The 14,047-nt window shown below is 34.6% G+C and overlaps 2 protein-coding genes and 1 pseudogene across 9 annotated transcripts in view; 1 reads left to right on the plus strand and 2 right to left on the minus strand.

Annotated features, from left to right (window-relative positions):
• Positions 1-8,522, plus strand: part of LOC111431324 (exocyst complex component SEC8-like) — a 38,522-nt gene extending 30,000 nt beyond the window's left edge. For 6 of the 7 annotated variants that reach the window (XM_023067924.1, XM_023067937.1, XM_023067946.1 and 3 more), the window contains 9 exons: positions 196-393; positions 543-628; positions 2,208-2,394; positions 2,478-2,555; positions 3,486-3,587; positions 3,714-3,788; positions 4,234-4,329; positions 4,416-4,465; positions 4,555-4,720. In XM_023067924.1, the coding sequence (XP_022923692.1) occupies positions 196-393; positions 543-628; positions 2,208-2,394; positions 2,478-2,555; positions 3,486-3,587; positions 3,714-3,788; positions 4,234-4,329; positions 4,416-4,465; positions 4,555-4,642 (960 nt within the window). In that variant the 3' untranslated portion in view covers positions 4,643-4,720. Of the gene's footprint in view, positions 1-195; positions 394-542; positions 629-2,207; positions 2,395-2,477; positions 2,556-3,485; positions 3,588-3,713; positions 3,789-4,233; positions 4,330-4,415; positions 4,466-4,554; positions 4,721-8,509 lie in introns of those variants that run through there. The other variant, XR_002708485.1, reaches the window with a different exon arrangement.
• The window catches only part of LOC111431359 (kinesin-like protein KIN-UC), a 12,002-nt gene continuing 3,286 nt past the window's right edge, over positions 5,332-14,047 (minus strand). For both annotated transcript variants that reach the window (XM_023067982.1, XM_023067990.1), the window contains exons 5-21: positions 13,437-13,658; positions 13,190-13,352; positions 12,895-13,044; positions 12,071-12,159; positions 10,864-11,076; positions 10,581-10,715; positions 9,883-10,062; positions 9,119-9,298; positions 8,542-8,652; positions 8,272-8,400; positions 8,053-8,191; positions 7,813-7,905; positions 7,514-7,639; positions 6,838-6,963; positions 6,476-6,619; positions 6,260-6,388; positions 5,332-5,734 (exon numbers count right to left, since the gene is read on the minus strand). In XM_023067982.1, the coding sequence (XP_022923750.1) occupies positions 5,598-5,734; positions 6,260-6,388; positions 6,476-6,619; positions 6,838-6,963; positions 7,514-7,639; positions 7,813-7,905; positions 8,053-8,191; positions 8,272-8,400; positions 8,542-8,652; positions 9,119-9,298; positions 9,883-10,062; positions 10,581-10,715; positions 10,864-11,076; positions 12,071-12,159; positions 12,895-13,044; positions 13,190-13,352; positions 13,437-13,658 (2,466 nt within the window). In that variant the 3' untranslated portion in view covers positions 5,332-5,597. The remainder of the gene's footprint in view (positions 5,735-6,259; positions 6,389-6,475; positions 6,620-6,837; positions 6,964-7,513; positions 7,640-7,812; positions 7,906-8,052; positions 8,192-8,271; positions 8,401-8,541; positions 8,653-9,118; positions 9,299-9,882; positions 10,063-10,580; positions 10,716-10,863; positions 11,077-12,070; positions 12,160-12,894; positions 13,045-13,189; positions 13,353-13,436; positions 13,659-14,047) is intronic.
• Positions 5,750-5,831, minus strand: LOC111431413 (annotated as a pseudogene).

Below are 14,047 nucleotides of genomic sequence, written 5' to 3' on the forward strand. Positions count from 1 at the left end.
CCTTTCTTCCCCCCCCCCCCCCTGTTTCCTTCCGCTTGAGGATTTTGGCCTAAGTCTGGTTCTATTTTTCTATTTTAACCGCACTAATCTGGTTAAAATAGAAATCCCTGTTGAATTGATACTACAATTACACTGTACCATGCTTGTTTTTTCAAATCATCTTGTATCACTCAAGAATTGTTGTTATAATTCCAGGCAGTTCTTGAAAAACAGAGTTATATGCTTATTGGGAGACACGATATTGAGAAATTACTGCGAATTGATCCAGCTAGTGCTTGTTTATCAAATGTTGGTAGCCAGTCAAACCTGGAAAATAATTCTTCTGATGCTGAAACTTTCGAGATCGAATTAGAGCTCTGCAATTTATTATTGAACTTACCCTCAATTAAGCAGGTTTGGATATAATATGCTCGTTATCACAACTAAGTACATTTGGGTTCAGCCTTTGAAATTTGAAGTTGATATAGCCTGCTACTTTCCCTTCTAGAGACAACATAAAATTAGCATGAAACTTACATCTTTGATTTACTATTCTCATTTAGGAGTATCTAATACGTGATGATCACAAACTAATTTTGCTAGCGTCACTTAGCGACTCATTGGAATTTGTTGCTGACTCTATCGACGAGTAAGTTCCTTCATTTGATTTGATTTTCTTTTTTCTTGTTTCGGTTTTTCTTTTCTTGGTAGACTTAAATTGAGTGTCAGATTTCACAGACCTGAGTGACTTGTATACTTTATCGTCTATGCTTGTTTTGTTGCAATCTCTGAGGTTAACATAATCATTGGTACTTACGCATCAGGGGTTTTTAGGAGAACCTTCGATTACACATTTCAATTTCAATTTTTTGCTTGGTATAATTTATTTCTTGAGTGATACCTTTAAGAAAGTAGAAATACAGAACATTAAAGTTCTGGTATTGATTTGGGATAATGAGCGAAAGAATGTAAAGCATTGGATTCTTAGGGATGAAATTTGTAAGATTTAAGTTCTAAAAAAATCTTCGTCAATGGTGCTGAAGTTCCAACACCCACTTTGCAATGCTGTTCGAAGACGTCTAAGATTTCTAGCTAGCAAGTGCCCTATTAATAAATGAATAGAATAAATTATTTTAATACAAAAGGCTAACCTACTTAAAACCTCCCCTTCGCAAGAAACAACCCATCCTCAGAGTTATAATATTCTTAGAGATCTGCAACATCTGCGACAATGAATGTAGGATTTTTGATTTTAAAGTTATCTAGAAGCCGTGTAACATTTGCCCAATTTTGTTTAATATCTTTTACGGTCCAACACCTTTATTTTTAACTTATTTTATGTTCCAGTGACTTATTTAAGTGAATCATGGCCAAGTCTCCTTCAGCAAAGACCCTCTGGAGAGAGTGAGATAACCCTGGGGGAGAGTCAAGTACCTCAAGTGAATTTGATCAAGCGTGTCTTGACGGAGGTCTTCGATGGGGATGTTGGGGTGAAATCAGAGGGAGGCTTAAATAATAGACAGGGGCCATAAATGGCCTTGTTATCCGGAGGTTCTTTTTATGAGAATCCTAAGTTGGATACCTTAGGGCCTGCCACAGAGGGAACGACCTTCTTTGAACATTATCTCTTTGTATGAGTTATAGAAAGATTGGGAAAGAGTTTTCCAATTGGCTTTGCTTATGTGGTGATGGGATGTTTTACTCGGTGTACTTTCATGCCACAAGGGTTGTGAGAACCTTGTGAGGGACTAGTTATGAACCGTGTCCTAAAGGAAGAGGTGAGGAGAGTTGAGATGAGTGGTTATTCCTCACTATTCTACATTACAAACCATATAGGTGCGTAAGGCTGTCTAAGAGGGTCTCACCAATAAGTTTTGCTAGGCCATTGTGCTCGGCTAAGTAGGCTTGTGACACAATGTATGCTTGAGTGTTATCTCTCTTGAAAAGTGTTAATTGTCTATTACTTATTGTTCAAGATTACAGATAAACATGTTAAAGAGTTTGGAGTTTTGAGGCTTTCGTTACTTTTTGTATGGGATTATACAATTCTTTAATTTCTATTTTAACCAGATTAGTGTGTTTCATATAAAAAATGGTAATTTGATGGAAGTTTCCTACTTGAAATGTGGCTCCACATTTTTAGGTTGAAATATTTTTTGTGGTTTTTTTAAATAGAATTTCATAACCATATGCAGTATCTGAAATGGACATTTTTTGTCTGCATACAGGTTAGAACAAACAACTTTAAAACCTTCGTATCAGGCAGAAGCTAATAGCAGGCCTCATCATACCCGAACAGACAGTGCATTTACTCGGGATCTGGCATCATTTGCGGAGGAGCATAGAAAATTATCTATTGACTGTCTCAAGGTCTTGCGTATTGAGATGCAACTTGAGACGCTGTTCCATTTACAGGTTGGAAATTTGTGAATTGCCGATGATTGTGGAGCTTTCTTGATAGGTATGCAAACAAATTTCTAATAGTAGTATTGAAACAGGAAATGACGACTAGGGAATATATGGAGAACCAAGATGCAGAAGAGCCAGATGGCTTCATTATCTCCCTCACTGCGCAGGTAAGTTCACTTGATTATGGCCTAAGTAATAATCATATTGATTTCCTAGTGCAAGATGATTCTTTATAGGATAGGATAAGTAAATGTCAGTTCAAATTGAACTGATTATGTAATTTCATTAGAAAAATTACTGAAGCTCTTTGGTCAATACTGATTAAACGCTTGGCTCGTTTAACAGAATATCTTTTCTTCTTGATGCTCTCGCCCTTCGGCGTAGCTGTATATGATGACAATAATGACCACTTTCTGTAATTGACAGTAGCAGATTCTAGAACCTTCTTAATTCAACGGGGATAATTTCAAAAAATGAACTTTTGAGCAAAGTGTTGGATTATATATTCACTAATACTCCCTTAACCCCAAATTCACAAATATATACTGTATTTATTGAGGGTGAGAATGCGAGGGAAAACCTGAATTCTCTTCCTGTTGTGATCATTAAAACAGATGTGATACATCATCTTTTTTTTCCCCTTCATTTTTTTTATGTTTGGAATACCTGAAGATAAGTAGGTGATGTTATTTAGATTTATGGGTATGTAATTTTATTTTTTGTAGCCATTTCGTATGATAGGAGAAATCCCCTTGGAGCTTTGCCATGTTCATTTTGCTGGAACCTTATATTGATTCCTGGATACCAAAAAGTTCACAAATCAAAGGGATTTTTTTTACAAACCAATGAGACTGCTTTATTTTTTCAGGATGCCCATGCTGCCAGAATTAACTTTTAGAATTTTAGCCTTAGAATGTCAAACAAATCTCTGCTGTTGAATATATGAAGAGAAAATCCATAATATATTTTGGCACATTTGTTCCTTGCTATCTAGTTTTATTTTTTGTGTTAAAAAATTTATACCATGTTCTGAAAGTATCTTCACTAGGGGGATCTACTCATGTAAAAAAAATCTCACATATTTTCTTTACCTATAGATAACTCGTAGAGACGAGGAAATGGCACCTTTTATTTCAGGACTGAAGCGAAATTACATATTTGGTGGAATCAGTAGTATGGCAGCAAATTCATTTATTAAGGTTCATATTTTCATTGTGTTTTCATACCTTCAGATTCTTTTGGAGTTCTCATTAAGCTAACTTCATTGATCTTAGCTTTTATTTGAATTTCCTCGGTCCATCTCACTGATAAGAATGTATGTTTAGGCGGTTGCTGACATGAAATCTATCAATCTTTTTGGCGTTCAGCAGATAAGTCGGAATTCAATTGCACTAGAACAGGTACATCAAATACATTGCCTCTATTCTGGAATGAGTGAAATAGCCCGAAATTTTTTATGTTTGGAGTGCAATGACACTCTAATTCATGTTTGGCAATGGTTTGACACACTTAGGAAAAGATGGGACATCTAATCTCAATCAACACGACATTGCATTAATCACAGCTAAATAAGCTGAAAAATTGCAATGTCTTTTAACTATATAGCGTCTCTAATTGATAAGTTTCGTTTCTACTCGAAAATTTCCCAGTTAACTTTTCTTTAAAATGAACCAAAGTATGAGGATTTTGTGCAACCTTTGGTTATAAATGGCGAGTTAGGCACTTGCATTGGTGCCTTCAATTGAAAAACGATCTCTATTTGGGTTATAATCGGCTCATCTCGAAGCCATGGGTAGAACTTATGTGACAGGCTTACAATTACACATCTTGTTTTATAATTTACAGGCATTAGGAGCAATTCCTTCAGTTAATAGTGACCTAGTACAACAGCGATTAAATCGCGTGCGTACTTATTATGAACTATTGAACATGCCATTTGAGGTAAATTGTTAAAGTTAGCTATAAAAATCTATTGTTTTAGCTTTTAATAATGTTCTTTAGGCCATGACAAACACTTTTTCCTGCAGGCGTTGCTTGCCTTTATCATGGAGCATGAGCACTTGTTTACACTATCAGAGTGTGTTAACAGTCCACATTCTTCTTTATTAGGCTGTTCTTCTGAAACTGTTAATCCTAATCAATATCAATGTATGTTCTTTTTGACAGGTATATCAATCTTCTCAAGGTCCATGTTCCAGGAAGGGAGATTCCGCCCGATGCACAAGATCGCATATACGAGATCTTATCCCGTTAATCTTTCAGCCAATTGTGTGTCCAACGCTTAACTTCGTAAATGCTTTTGATGGCCTTTGCCCATATCATACGTTCAAAATGTCAAGCATATTGGAGGTTGAAGTGAATGCAACCTTGATGATTCTTCCCCCTTCAATGGAGGTTGCTATCCCATGATTTCATGATATGCAGTAAATTTCATCACTTCATTTGTGGTGGTGTTCTCATTTCTTATGTAGAATCAATTTTGATCCATTTTACCATTTTTTCAATGCACTTCGGTAGCTTCAATTCAGGTTGGTGAGAATTATTATATTTTTTTATGTACATGTGATTTTGAAACATCTTATATAAAATTATATTAATTTTTTTTCTTCTTATTCTGATGCAAGAAAACTAGTCTTTCTTTTGGATTCTGTTCTTGAGCAGCTCCAGTTGATAACCTTTCCAATGGAAAAGCTTTAAATTTTAGTATTAAATTTAACACAAATCATGACTGAAAGCATAGGCAAAATGGATGGCAGAGAATTTCTTTTGTGAATTATCTTCAAACTTCTACTCCGATTTAATTTTTGAAAGTTGATTCAATTATTCAACACTAAAAAATGTTTGAAAATATTAATTTACAATACCCAAGTAGATATATTTTAAACCAATTTTTTAACATCAAGTTCAGCTTCTAAACTGTTTCATTAAAGTTCAAAACTATGGTACTTGAACGTAACAGTTACATTTAAGTGCTTATGATAAGTTTAAGGTGTAATTGGATGAAATTGAAAGTTTAGGATAAAACAACGATATACACCTTTTAAAGGGACTAAAGATTATTAAATTGTTCTATCGTACTTCATCCTTGCAGAAATATGTGATGCCCTGCTAAAACTCGGGATCATTGCTCGAGGTACAAGCAAGAATTTATGATGTTTCGAAACAGATTGCAAGTTCTCAAAGCTGTACATCTTGCTACCATGCATTACCTAAGCTTGAAATGTGGAGTTTAGCCTCAGCATCTTCCTCGCCAAGTTGCGGATATCCTCTCTAAAAGATTCTCGTGATATTCGCTCCAACAACTCTTTCACCCCTCCACAGGCTACAAAATCAGCTGCATTGTCCACTGTACGCACAGTTCGTTAGTTATGGAAAGATTGTAAAAACTCCATTATAAGAACATATACTACACTTGATCTTGGCCAAAAGGCTGAGAAAGGTATTTGTAAGAACTACATCGTTGCATAAGAGTTTAAAGTTCATAGTGGATTTCAGTAAGTTAAGCACAGATCAAGTGTTTGAATTCAATCAATTTTCAAAACAAGTGCCGTAATAAAGTTAAGATCCAATAGAAAGAACGACATGCATGAAAGATCTGTTGTTAAACTAAAGTGTGCTCATCAAAAGTTGATGAGAGTACAAGGTCAGCATGATATTTATGGAAAGTAATTCTAAGACGAACTCTATGGACTTGCTTCCTGTTTGATAGCTGCAACACTATTTTGTAGGGATATATCAAACTAGGATGGATCAGTAGTAGATCCCTTTGGCCATAGTGTTAAACGGCCAGACTGACCAATAGCATAACTTCAGTGATTATGAATCTAAAAATGCGAGTTTTTAACTACCATCAAGCCTTAACAATGCTTACCATTTTGGGCTAGATGACACAGGGCAAGCTCAATATGGCGTCGAGCTGATGCAGAATTAGTATGAGAATTGTTGAGTAACCATGGAAGAGCACCATCCTCCATTAGCAGAGAACGGCCTTTCTTGCGTCCTGCAGGAAGGGAAAGTTGTTACATTTGTGAAGGCAGATGTAGTTTCTGTACGATACAAATAACGTCGGCAAAAACATATAGTAAACCTTGAACAATTGCCCTCGATTCACACTTCGCAAAATTTGCCATTCCCCTTGCAACTTGTGCAATAACATCACTATTTCCGGATGTAGCCATTTCCAGAAGAGCCCTAATACCTCCATCATCCTTTAGCATCTTGTGCAACTTTTCTGTTCAGAGAAAATTTAAGATAAAAACTTCACGGAAGAAAAGTGGACTATAGTATATCATCATGACAGCCCATGCATAGGCCATTTTTTTTTAGTTATATGATGATATATCTGTCGAAATAAAACAAGATAATTAAATTCAGACTTCAAAACATTTCCAAATATGACTTTCCATTCTAAAAGTTGGACAGCGTGGAGCATTGTCACCTCAAACTTACCATTTCCACATAAATTAGCAAGGGCACCAGCAACCATGCGAAGAGTTTGGGGATCATCTGTTCTGGATGCTGTTCTTGCCAGCAACTGGGCGCCCCCTTTGCTCATTATTACGCCTTGATTCCTCTCTGAGTAAAGTCCCCAACGCCAAAAGTTGAAAAGTGTTAGATACATACATGAATGACTTGGTTTAAATAATACAATAGCAAATGGCTACATTGATGTATGAAGATAAATAGGAATGTCATTAAGTCGGCGATAAATTTGTTTACTTGAAAGAAAAGAACAAAGGACTGAACACTTCTATAAGTCTTCTGTCAGGTCACAAAGGGGATTAAAAGGAAGCCAACGGGATTACAAAAAATCCTTCCAGTTGACATTAATCAAAAGAAGATAGTAATATTAAAAAATAATGGAAGCTATAAAATCAACGGAATATGCAGCAAATGAATTGGAATGAACGGTATATAAATTTGCAATATCCTGGAAAGGACATCGCCTGCTGTGTGATAAATGGATGTAAAGAATTTGTGACGTATAAATCAGATAAGCATCCTGCGCATCTCACATAATTCAAAGCCTATGTAGCAGATAAACTTTTCTATTCGCAAAACTCAAACGTCATTAAACTTTGGCCAAGCCAGAAACAGCATTACACTGAACAAGACATCGGATTACCATTCATTGCTAAATTGGCGATAGCTCCAGACGCCACTCTGAAAATTGTCAGATTTTTTGATGACTGCAGTAGCATAAGCAAAGCATCCAAACCACCTTCATCTACGATTTTTTCCTGATTCGATTCTGAAATTCATGAAGATTTATCAGGTTATAATCCATAGATCCTCAACTTTCAGTGCATTAGCAAAGAGAGCGAAAAGACCACCCATTGAGGGATAAAAACATTCCCTAGAAAAGAAATTTTGACAACCATATGGACAGAATCAATAATACAGAAATTACGGGGAGATGTACACCTTCAGCAGCAAGATTGGCGACCACCTTCACAGCATGGACTTGGACATCAGTGTCTTCGGAAGTCAACAATTGTAAAATCTTTTGAAGACCAACTGGATATTGAAAGCCAATGATCATTCATTAGGACGGTTTACAAATTCAATTCAGACTAAAAGAAAAAGATCTCTGAATCTTGTACAAGTTCATAGCATTTTTTTTTTTTTAATCCAAATTCAAGCCTCTACTAACAATCATCTTACCTTCTTCACATATTTTTGCAATTGTTTCACGTTGACTAGAATTAGTCTCTTTCAATTGACCCGTCTCGTGAAAACCCATGGGAGTTCCCAAGCTGGAGGGTTGTCTATGTATATTATCCCTCATATACGATTTCTGATCCTGCGATCATTGAATCAGAACAGAGGAACACAAAAGGCTAGAACGATTGAGATAAAGGGGAAGTGTATGACAAAATTTACCTCAAAATCATTCCCACTCACGGGTACAGTCCGTTGTATTTGAACCAATTCATTTTCAATAGTCTTTCTCTGCTTCTCTTCAAATAGAAGTTTTTGCCTCGTGATATAAAGTTCTTCCTTCAGTTTCTCCTACAAGAACGTGGATTTTTAAACTCATCGTCCATTAGCAATAATTTGCTACAAATTATCTTTTTTCTTTTACAAGAAATGAGACTCTTCATTGAAGAAATGAAAAGAGACCAATTTGCAACAAACAAAATGATAGTATACCTTCTCTTCTGCTAGATGTTTATGCTCCGATTTCAAGGATTGAAATTCAGTGAGAGTATTTTCATGCGATTGACATGGTTTTAACTTTTCCTTCAGTTCTTCGATCTCTTTCTGCTCATAAATCCAACAAAATAAGTGAGTAGGATAATAATAAAGGCAAGAAGAATTTGATATCAATTATATCATTTCGCCTAGGCTCTGACTAGTAACAATTGAAAATAAAATAAAACCTAATATATTTAGGCTCATCCAAAACCAAGTAATGCAGAATGGTAAAAGAGGCCGCAACCGAATTGGTCTTTGGCACTACTTTCTCCCAATGAAGGTTTCCAACTATCATTACACGCCGTAAGATGATGAGCAGGTCACTTTAAATTGGATTGATGACATGCAAATGAAGCAGGATGTTCGTTCTTGTGCTAGTTACAGATTAAAAATCATGTTTTATATGAGATGTCAATTCATCAGAGGGAGAAAGAGGTGGAGTTGAAATTCTTTTTAAACTTGTACTGATGCTAACTAAAGGTCAAATAATATAGTTTGCTAACTTTCAAATATATCTTACACAAAAGTTAACCTGTATAGAATTTTGATTATCACTAGGGCAACTCTTTGCCAAGCGTAGCTGTTCTTCTATAGCTTCAAAATGGGCATTCTTATCCTCTAATTGTTTTGTCAACTCTGCCATTTTCTTCTCATATCTCTGAGTGGTTTCCGCAAGCGCCATCTTATACGCTGAATTATCTGTTTCATGTTGCTATTCACAGATAAGAAGAATAAGAAATCTACTGGGCACTAGTACCAATGAATTAAAAATGGCAAAAACCAACCTTTTAAATCAACCCTTTAAAAGTTCAATCACTGAAACCAACTACAGTCTCAATAAAGGGAGAAAGGAGAGAGGAGTAAAGAAGACCACAATCAAGAATAAATGTAGTAAAGCAACTGCAAGCAGTCAAATAACTCCATGTACATGACAACTCTTTTTTAAATAAAAAAAGACATCATAACTAGTTGAGGCAACATATTTTCCATTCTCAATTGAAAAATAGGATTTCAAAAACATTTCTAAATACTCGAAGAAAACCAAAAAGAAATAAGTCTCGAACAAATTGATCAAAACACAATCACAAAAATGCCTAAACTTGCAACCAAAAAACCTTGCGACCAAAAGCTACAACATAAAAAACTAGCTGTAGTATTTGGCACCCATTCCGAATTCAGGATAATATGACATTATTCAATATCCTAGATGGTGAAATAGCAACGATGATGATATAGCTAAAGACAGTAAAGAAAAGGAAAGTCTGCCACCACAAACTAGCCGATAAATTTTCTTACCTGAATCAACTTTTTGTGATCACATAAGATCTTCTTCATAACTTCGAACTCTTCCTTGGCACTTACAAAGCGAGCATGCTCAACTTCCAGCTGTTTCTTCAAGTCTGCTATATTCTTTTCATACATTTGAGTGGTATCAGCCAAAACTTTCTGATACGTGTAGTTTTCAAGCTGATGTTGCTGCCAGGACATAAAAAAGAGACCATTATTCTCATGTCCTCTTTGGTGAAAAGAAAATAACGTCTCCTAAAAGCCATCATTTCCAGTATTAAGGGTTTGAGACAATAGTTGGATATTGAGCTAGTTATTATATAAATTAATATTGAGAACTATATGTAGGATTCTTTATTTTATGTAATTCTCTTCTCTGTTTTATTTCATCTCTTCTTTTTCTTTTTTCTTTGTTCTTTCTTTTTTTCTTTTTTCTTTTTTTTCTCTTTTTTCTTTGGAGGAAAAGTTGGCCAGTTCAAAAATTGTGACCAAAGGGATTATGAGAAACTTGGATCAAAGTCACAACCGTAAGACTATTATAAGCAATCATGTTTCAAGTAAGCCCAGAGACCATCCTTGTCGCTAAGCTAACAGAATATGTTCAATAATACAATGTAGCATTACAAGTCATTATACATAAATAAAATGGTTTCAGAACGAACATGTTCGAAAAGAAGTTGTATATTCTTTATTGGGATTGATAATACCTTACTGTGTTCTAAACTCATTTCCAGATGACTAACTTTATCATGCATCAAGTCATTGTGATCTCTTTGACGGTTCAATTCGATTAATAAATCTGCCATCTCCTTTTCCATTTGAGTATTCTCCTTTTCTAGAAACTGAAATAAACATCATCAGAACAACATTCTCAACGGACGAACTAGTGAAGTCCCTTGAAATATCAAAGTATTCTAAAGTGATATTGTAGATGAAATACTAGTAGAAAAAAGTTGCTTAGGAAAAGTATTCAAGAGCAGAGATGGCTACCTCACACCTTGTAATTAAACTATTTTTCACTTCAGCAAAGGAGGCTTGACAAAGTCTCAGCTCTTTCTCCAGTTTATATTTCTCATTTTCTCTCAATTTTTGCTGCCTATCAACTTCTGCAGTGAGATTGTCTGCTTGATTTTCAAGCTTTCGGCATAAACTTTCATAGTCAAATTCTTCTTTAAGTTTTATCATGTTCACAATCTTCATTGCCTGATAAAAGAACAAAATAGCAGCCTGTTGATGTCCTAACATACAAACGAAGCAAAATATTCTGATTCATGATTAGGATGAGGTAAAACACTAGAATCATTTAGAAATGAACGCCTAGGTAAGACATGCCAACTGAAATTCCCTAAAAATTGAAGATTCTAAGAACCCAATTGTACAAAGACGCTTCAGGTGGCTGCTTTTGATGTTCTTTTCTAGAATCAATTCCTACTCACTTTCTAACTTCATTAATGAAATTGTCATCTGCTTTTACAAAAAAAAGTTGATGTCATATGAAATCAATTAAAATGACACTCCAGCATTATTTATTGCAGGAGAGATTATAACAACAGAATCTTGCTTCAATATTAAGTAACGGCCGTTTTTTCACCTCGTTTATTATACACCATATCGAATTGTTGACAGAATATAATTGTTCACAGTTTTCATTATATACTACACATTCAGAATTTGGCACCACAAATTCTTTGTTAAATTACAAATCTAGTCCTGAACTTTCTGGCTTATATCTACTTTCAACTTTATGTCTAATAAATCTCTAAACTTTAAAAATGTATAATAAATCTATCCTGTAAATTTTTTTGTCCAAAAGTTCTCTAACATAATTGAAATTTTAAAAATCACAAAATTGAAAATTTGGAGATTGATTGGACACAAAATTGAAAGTGTAAGGGTCTATTAGATACTTTTTAAAGTTCAAAGGCCTATTGGGCATAAAATTAAAAGTTCATAGACTTATGAAACCTTTTTTAAAGTTCAAGTATCAAATAGACAAAGGCCTAAATTTTAGAAATTAAAATTATAATTTAATCTTAATTTTATCATGTAGAAAAAGAAAAATAAAGAAATGCAGCTTATGTCGTCCAAATCAATAGAGAGAGGGAACAAGCACCGTAGTATTACTTCTTATGAAAGGTTTTGAAAACGCGGATGATTATAGCATGGGGATGAAATAGAAATAACATATCCAACTCACACGTTGTCCAAACATAATTGTGCTAGCAGTTTCTGCATGGTATCTTGAGGAAGGTCCAATAGTTATGATGAGAGAAGTTCTAGCAGAACCTAATATATAAAACTGTCATTAGTTCATGAGCAAATTAAGATAATGTCCGAGAACATAACATAAATAAAGAAGGTTTCAGTTTTCACAAGGCACCTGTTTATAAATAATCAGCAATTGGCAGAACATAGAGTCAACCTAATAATTCTTCCTTAAAAACATAAAATATAAAATAGTCAAGGAAATATACCAACATATACTGCTCAATCACCTGATCTACTTCTCAATGTAATATAGGAGTTTAAATACAGGAGATTTTAACAACGTGAAATTATTGTGGACTAATGCTTCAAAAGCTAGAGAATTTTTTAAGAAAAATTCTCTTCATGGTTGGATCGTTTGGAAATTATCAAGATTAAATATTTTCGTTGGTACTCCTTGTCTAAATCATTTTCAGGATTCTCTTTTCAAGCTATTTGTAATAATTGGGGGCATTCTTATAGCTTCATGGGTTTTATCTTATTTATTCTGCTGTTTCTTTCTGCCTTGGTCTTTTGTTAGAATCTGTTTTGGTTGTTTCTTGTTTTTCTTTGCTTTCTCTTCAAGTCAGACTACCTTACTAGGCTTTCTTTTGCTTTTCTTCTGCAATCTCTCCATTATTCTTTTTTTTTTTCTTCAGAAAAACAACGTGAAACAATAAAAGATACGATTAGAGAGCACGATGCTTAATATTGGAAGTATATATTCTTATTAGAACTGGTCATGGGAAAATCAGAGTTAGATTTCCAGAGCCAAACCTCCAAATGAATCACGAAGAAGTCTTGTAAGCTTAGAATCTCTGGTGGGTATATGAGTGTTGTTTTCCGCCAATGCATTGATACATTTTCCGAGGGACGTGAGAGAAAGATTAATAAACTTTGCCTCTTCAAGTAAATGACCTTCACTTCCTACAACATAAAGCACAAGGGGAAGTTAAAGTAGTTGTTCATGCGAATGTTTTGCCACGTGAAGGATAATTTCCTAAAATAACAAAAAAAAAATTAAAAAAAAAAAAAAGCAAGGGTTGATAGTGGCCGTAAAAAGATAACAAACCAGATTTATTTATTCTTTCTGATCCTGCTAGATCCACTACAAGCAACTTGCTTTTCCGAATCATGGGTATGCCATTACCACCCAGAAAATCAACTGTATGGTCGTGCCCTTGGGTAGTAGCCATATCTTCATTTTTTTTGCTGGCAGCCCTTCGTACATAAACCTATAAACGCGAATTAATAAATAGTATATATTATTTACAAATTTAAAACCATTGATATTCAATAACGTCCTACTGAATACCAACCATGAGGATTGCATGACTTCGTGAACTTTCTGTATTCAGTTTTGTATTGGCTGCATGGCGATTAGACTCACTAATCTCTAGTAATTGTAAAAAGTGATCTATATCTTGAATCTTGACGACAGTAGCACCAGGCGCTGATACTTCTCCAGTTTTGGGATCTTCATTAATAGGGATGTTAACCTTTTCAGGAGCCAGCAAATCTTGAACAGACTCCATATACAACTGAAAAAAGACAGCACAGTTAATTCTGATTGTCCACATACATTCGAAAACTTTAGTGATTCCCATTTATCTGGAAAAGATTCTTAGTAATCCAATGAAAAGCTATTAAGCAAGTGTCCAAAACGTATGGCAGAGATTCAGGCTTGTTCATTTAAACTACCTTTTTGGATTTTCTTCTTCTTTAATATCAATTCAAGGGCAAATAACCAAAAAAAAAGTTGAGAATAGCTTAGTTAGAATATGTTGCACCCTTAGAAAATTTGAGACCAGCTTCCAACCTAGCATAGATCTATATTTTATTGCTCAACTTTGTGGACACCATCCATCCAAAAATATCAGCTTTTTTTTTTTTTTTTTTTTTTTTTTTTTTTTTTTTTTTTTTTTTTTTT

The sequence above is a fragment of the Cucurbita moschata genome, unplaced genomic scaffold (assembly GCF_002738365.1).
Source record: "Cucurbita moschata cultivar Rifu unplaced genomic scaffold, Cmos_1.0 Cmo_Scf00002, whole genome shotgun sequence".
Classification (NCBI taxonomy): domain Eukaryota; kingdom Viridiplantae; phylum Streptophyta; class Magnoliopsida; order Cucurbitales; family Cucurbitaceae; genus Cucurbita; species Cucurbita moschata.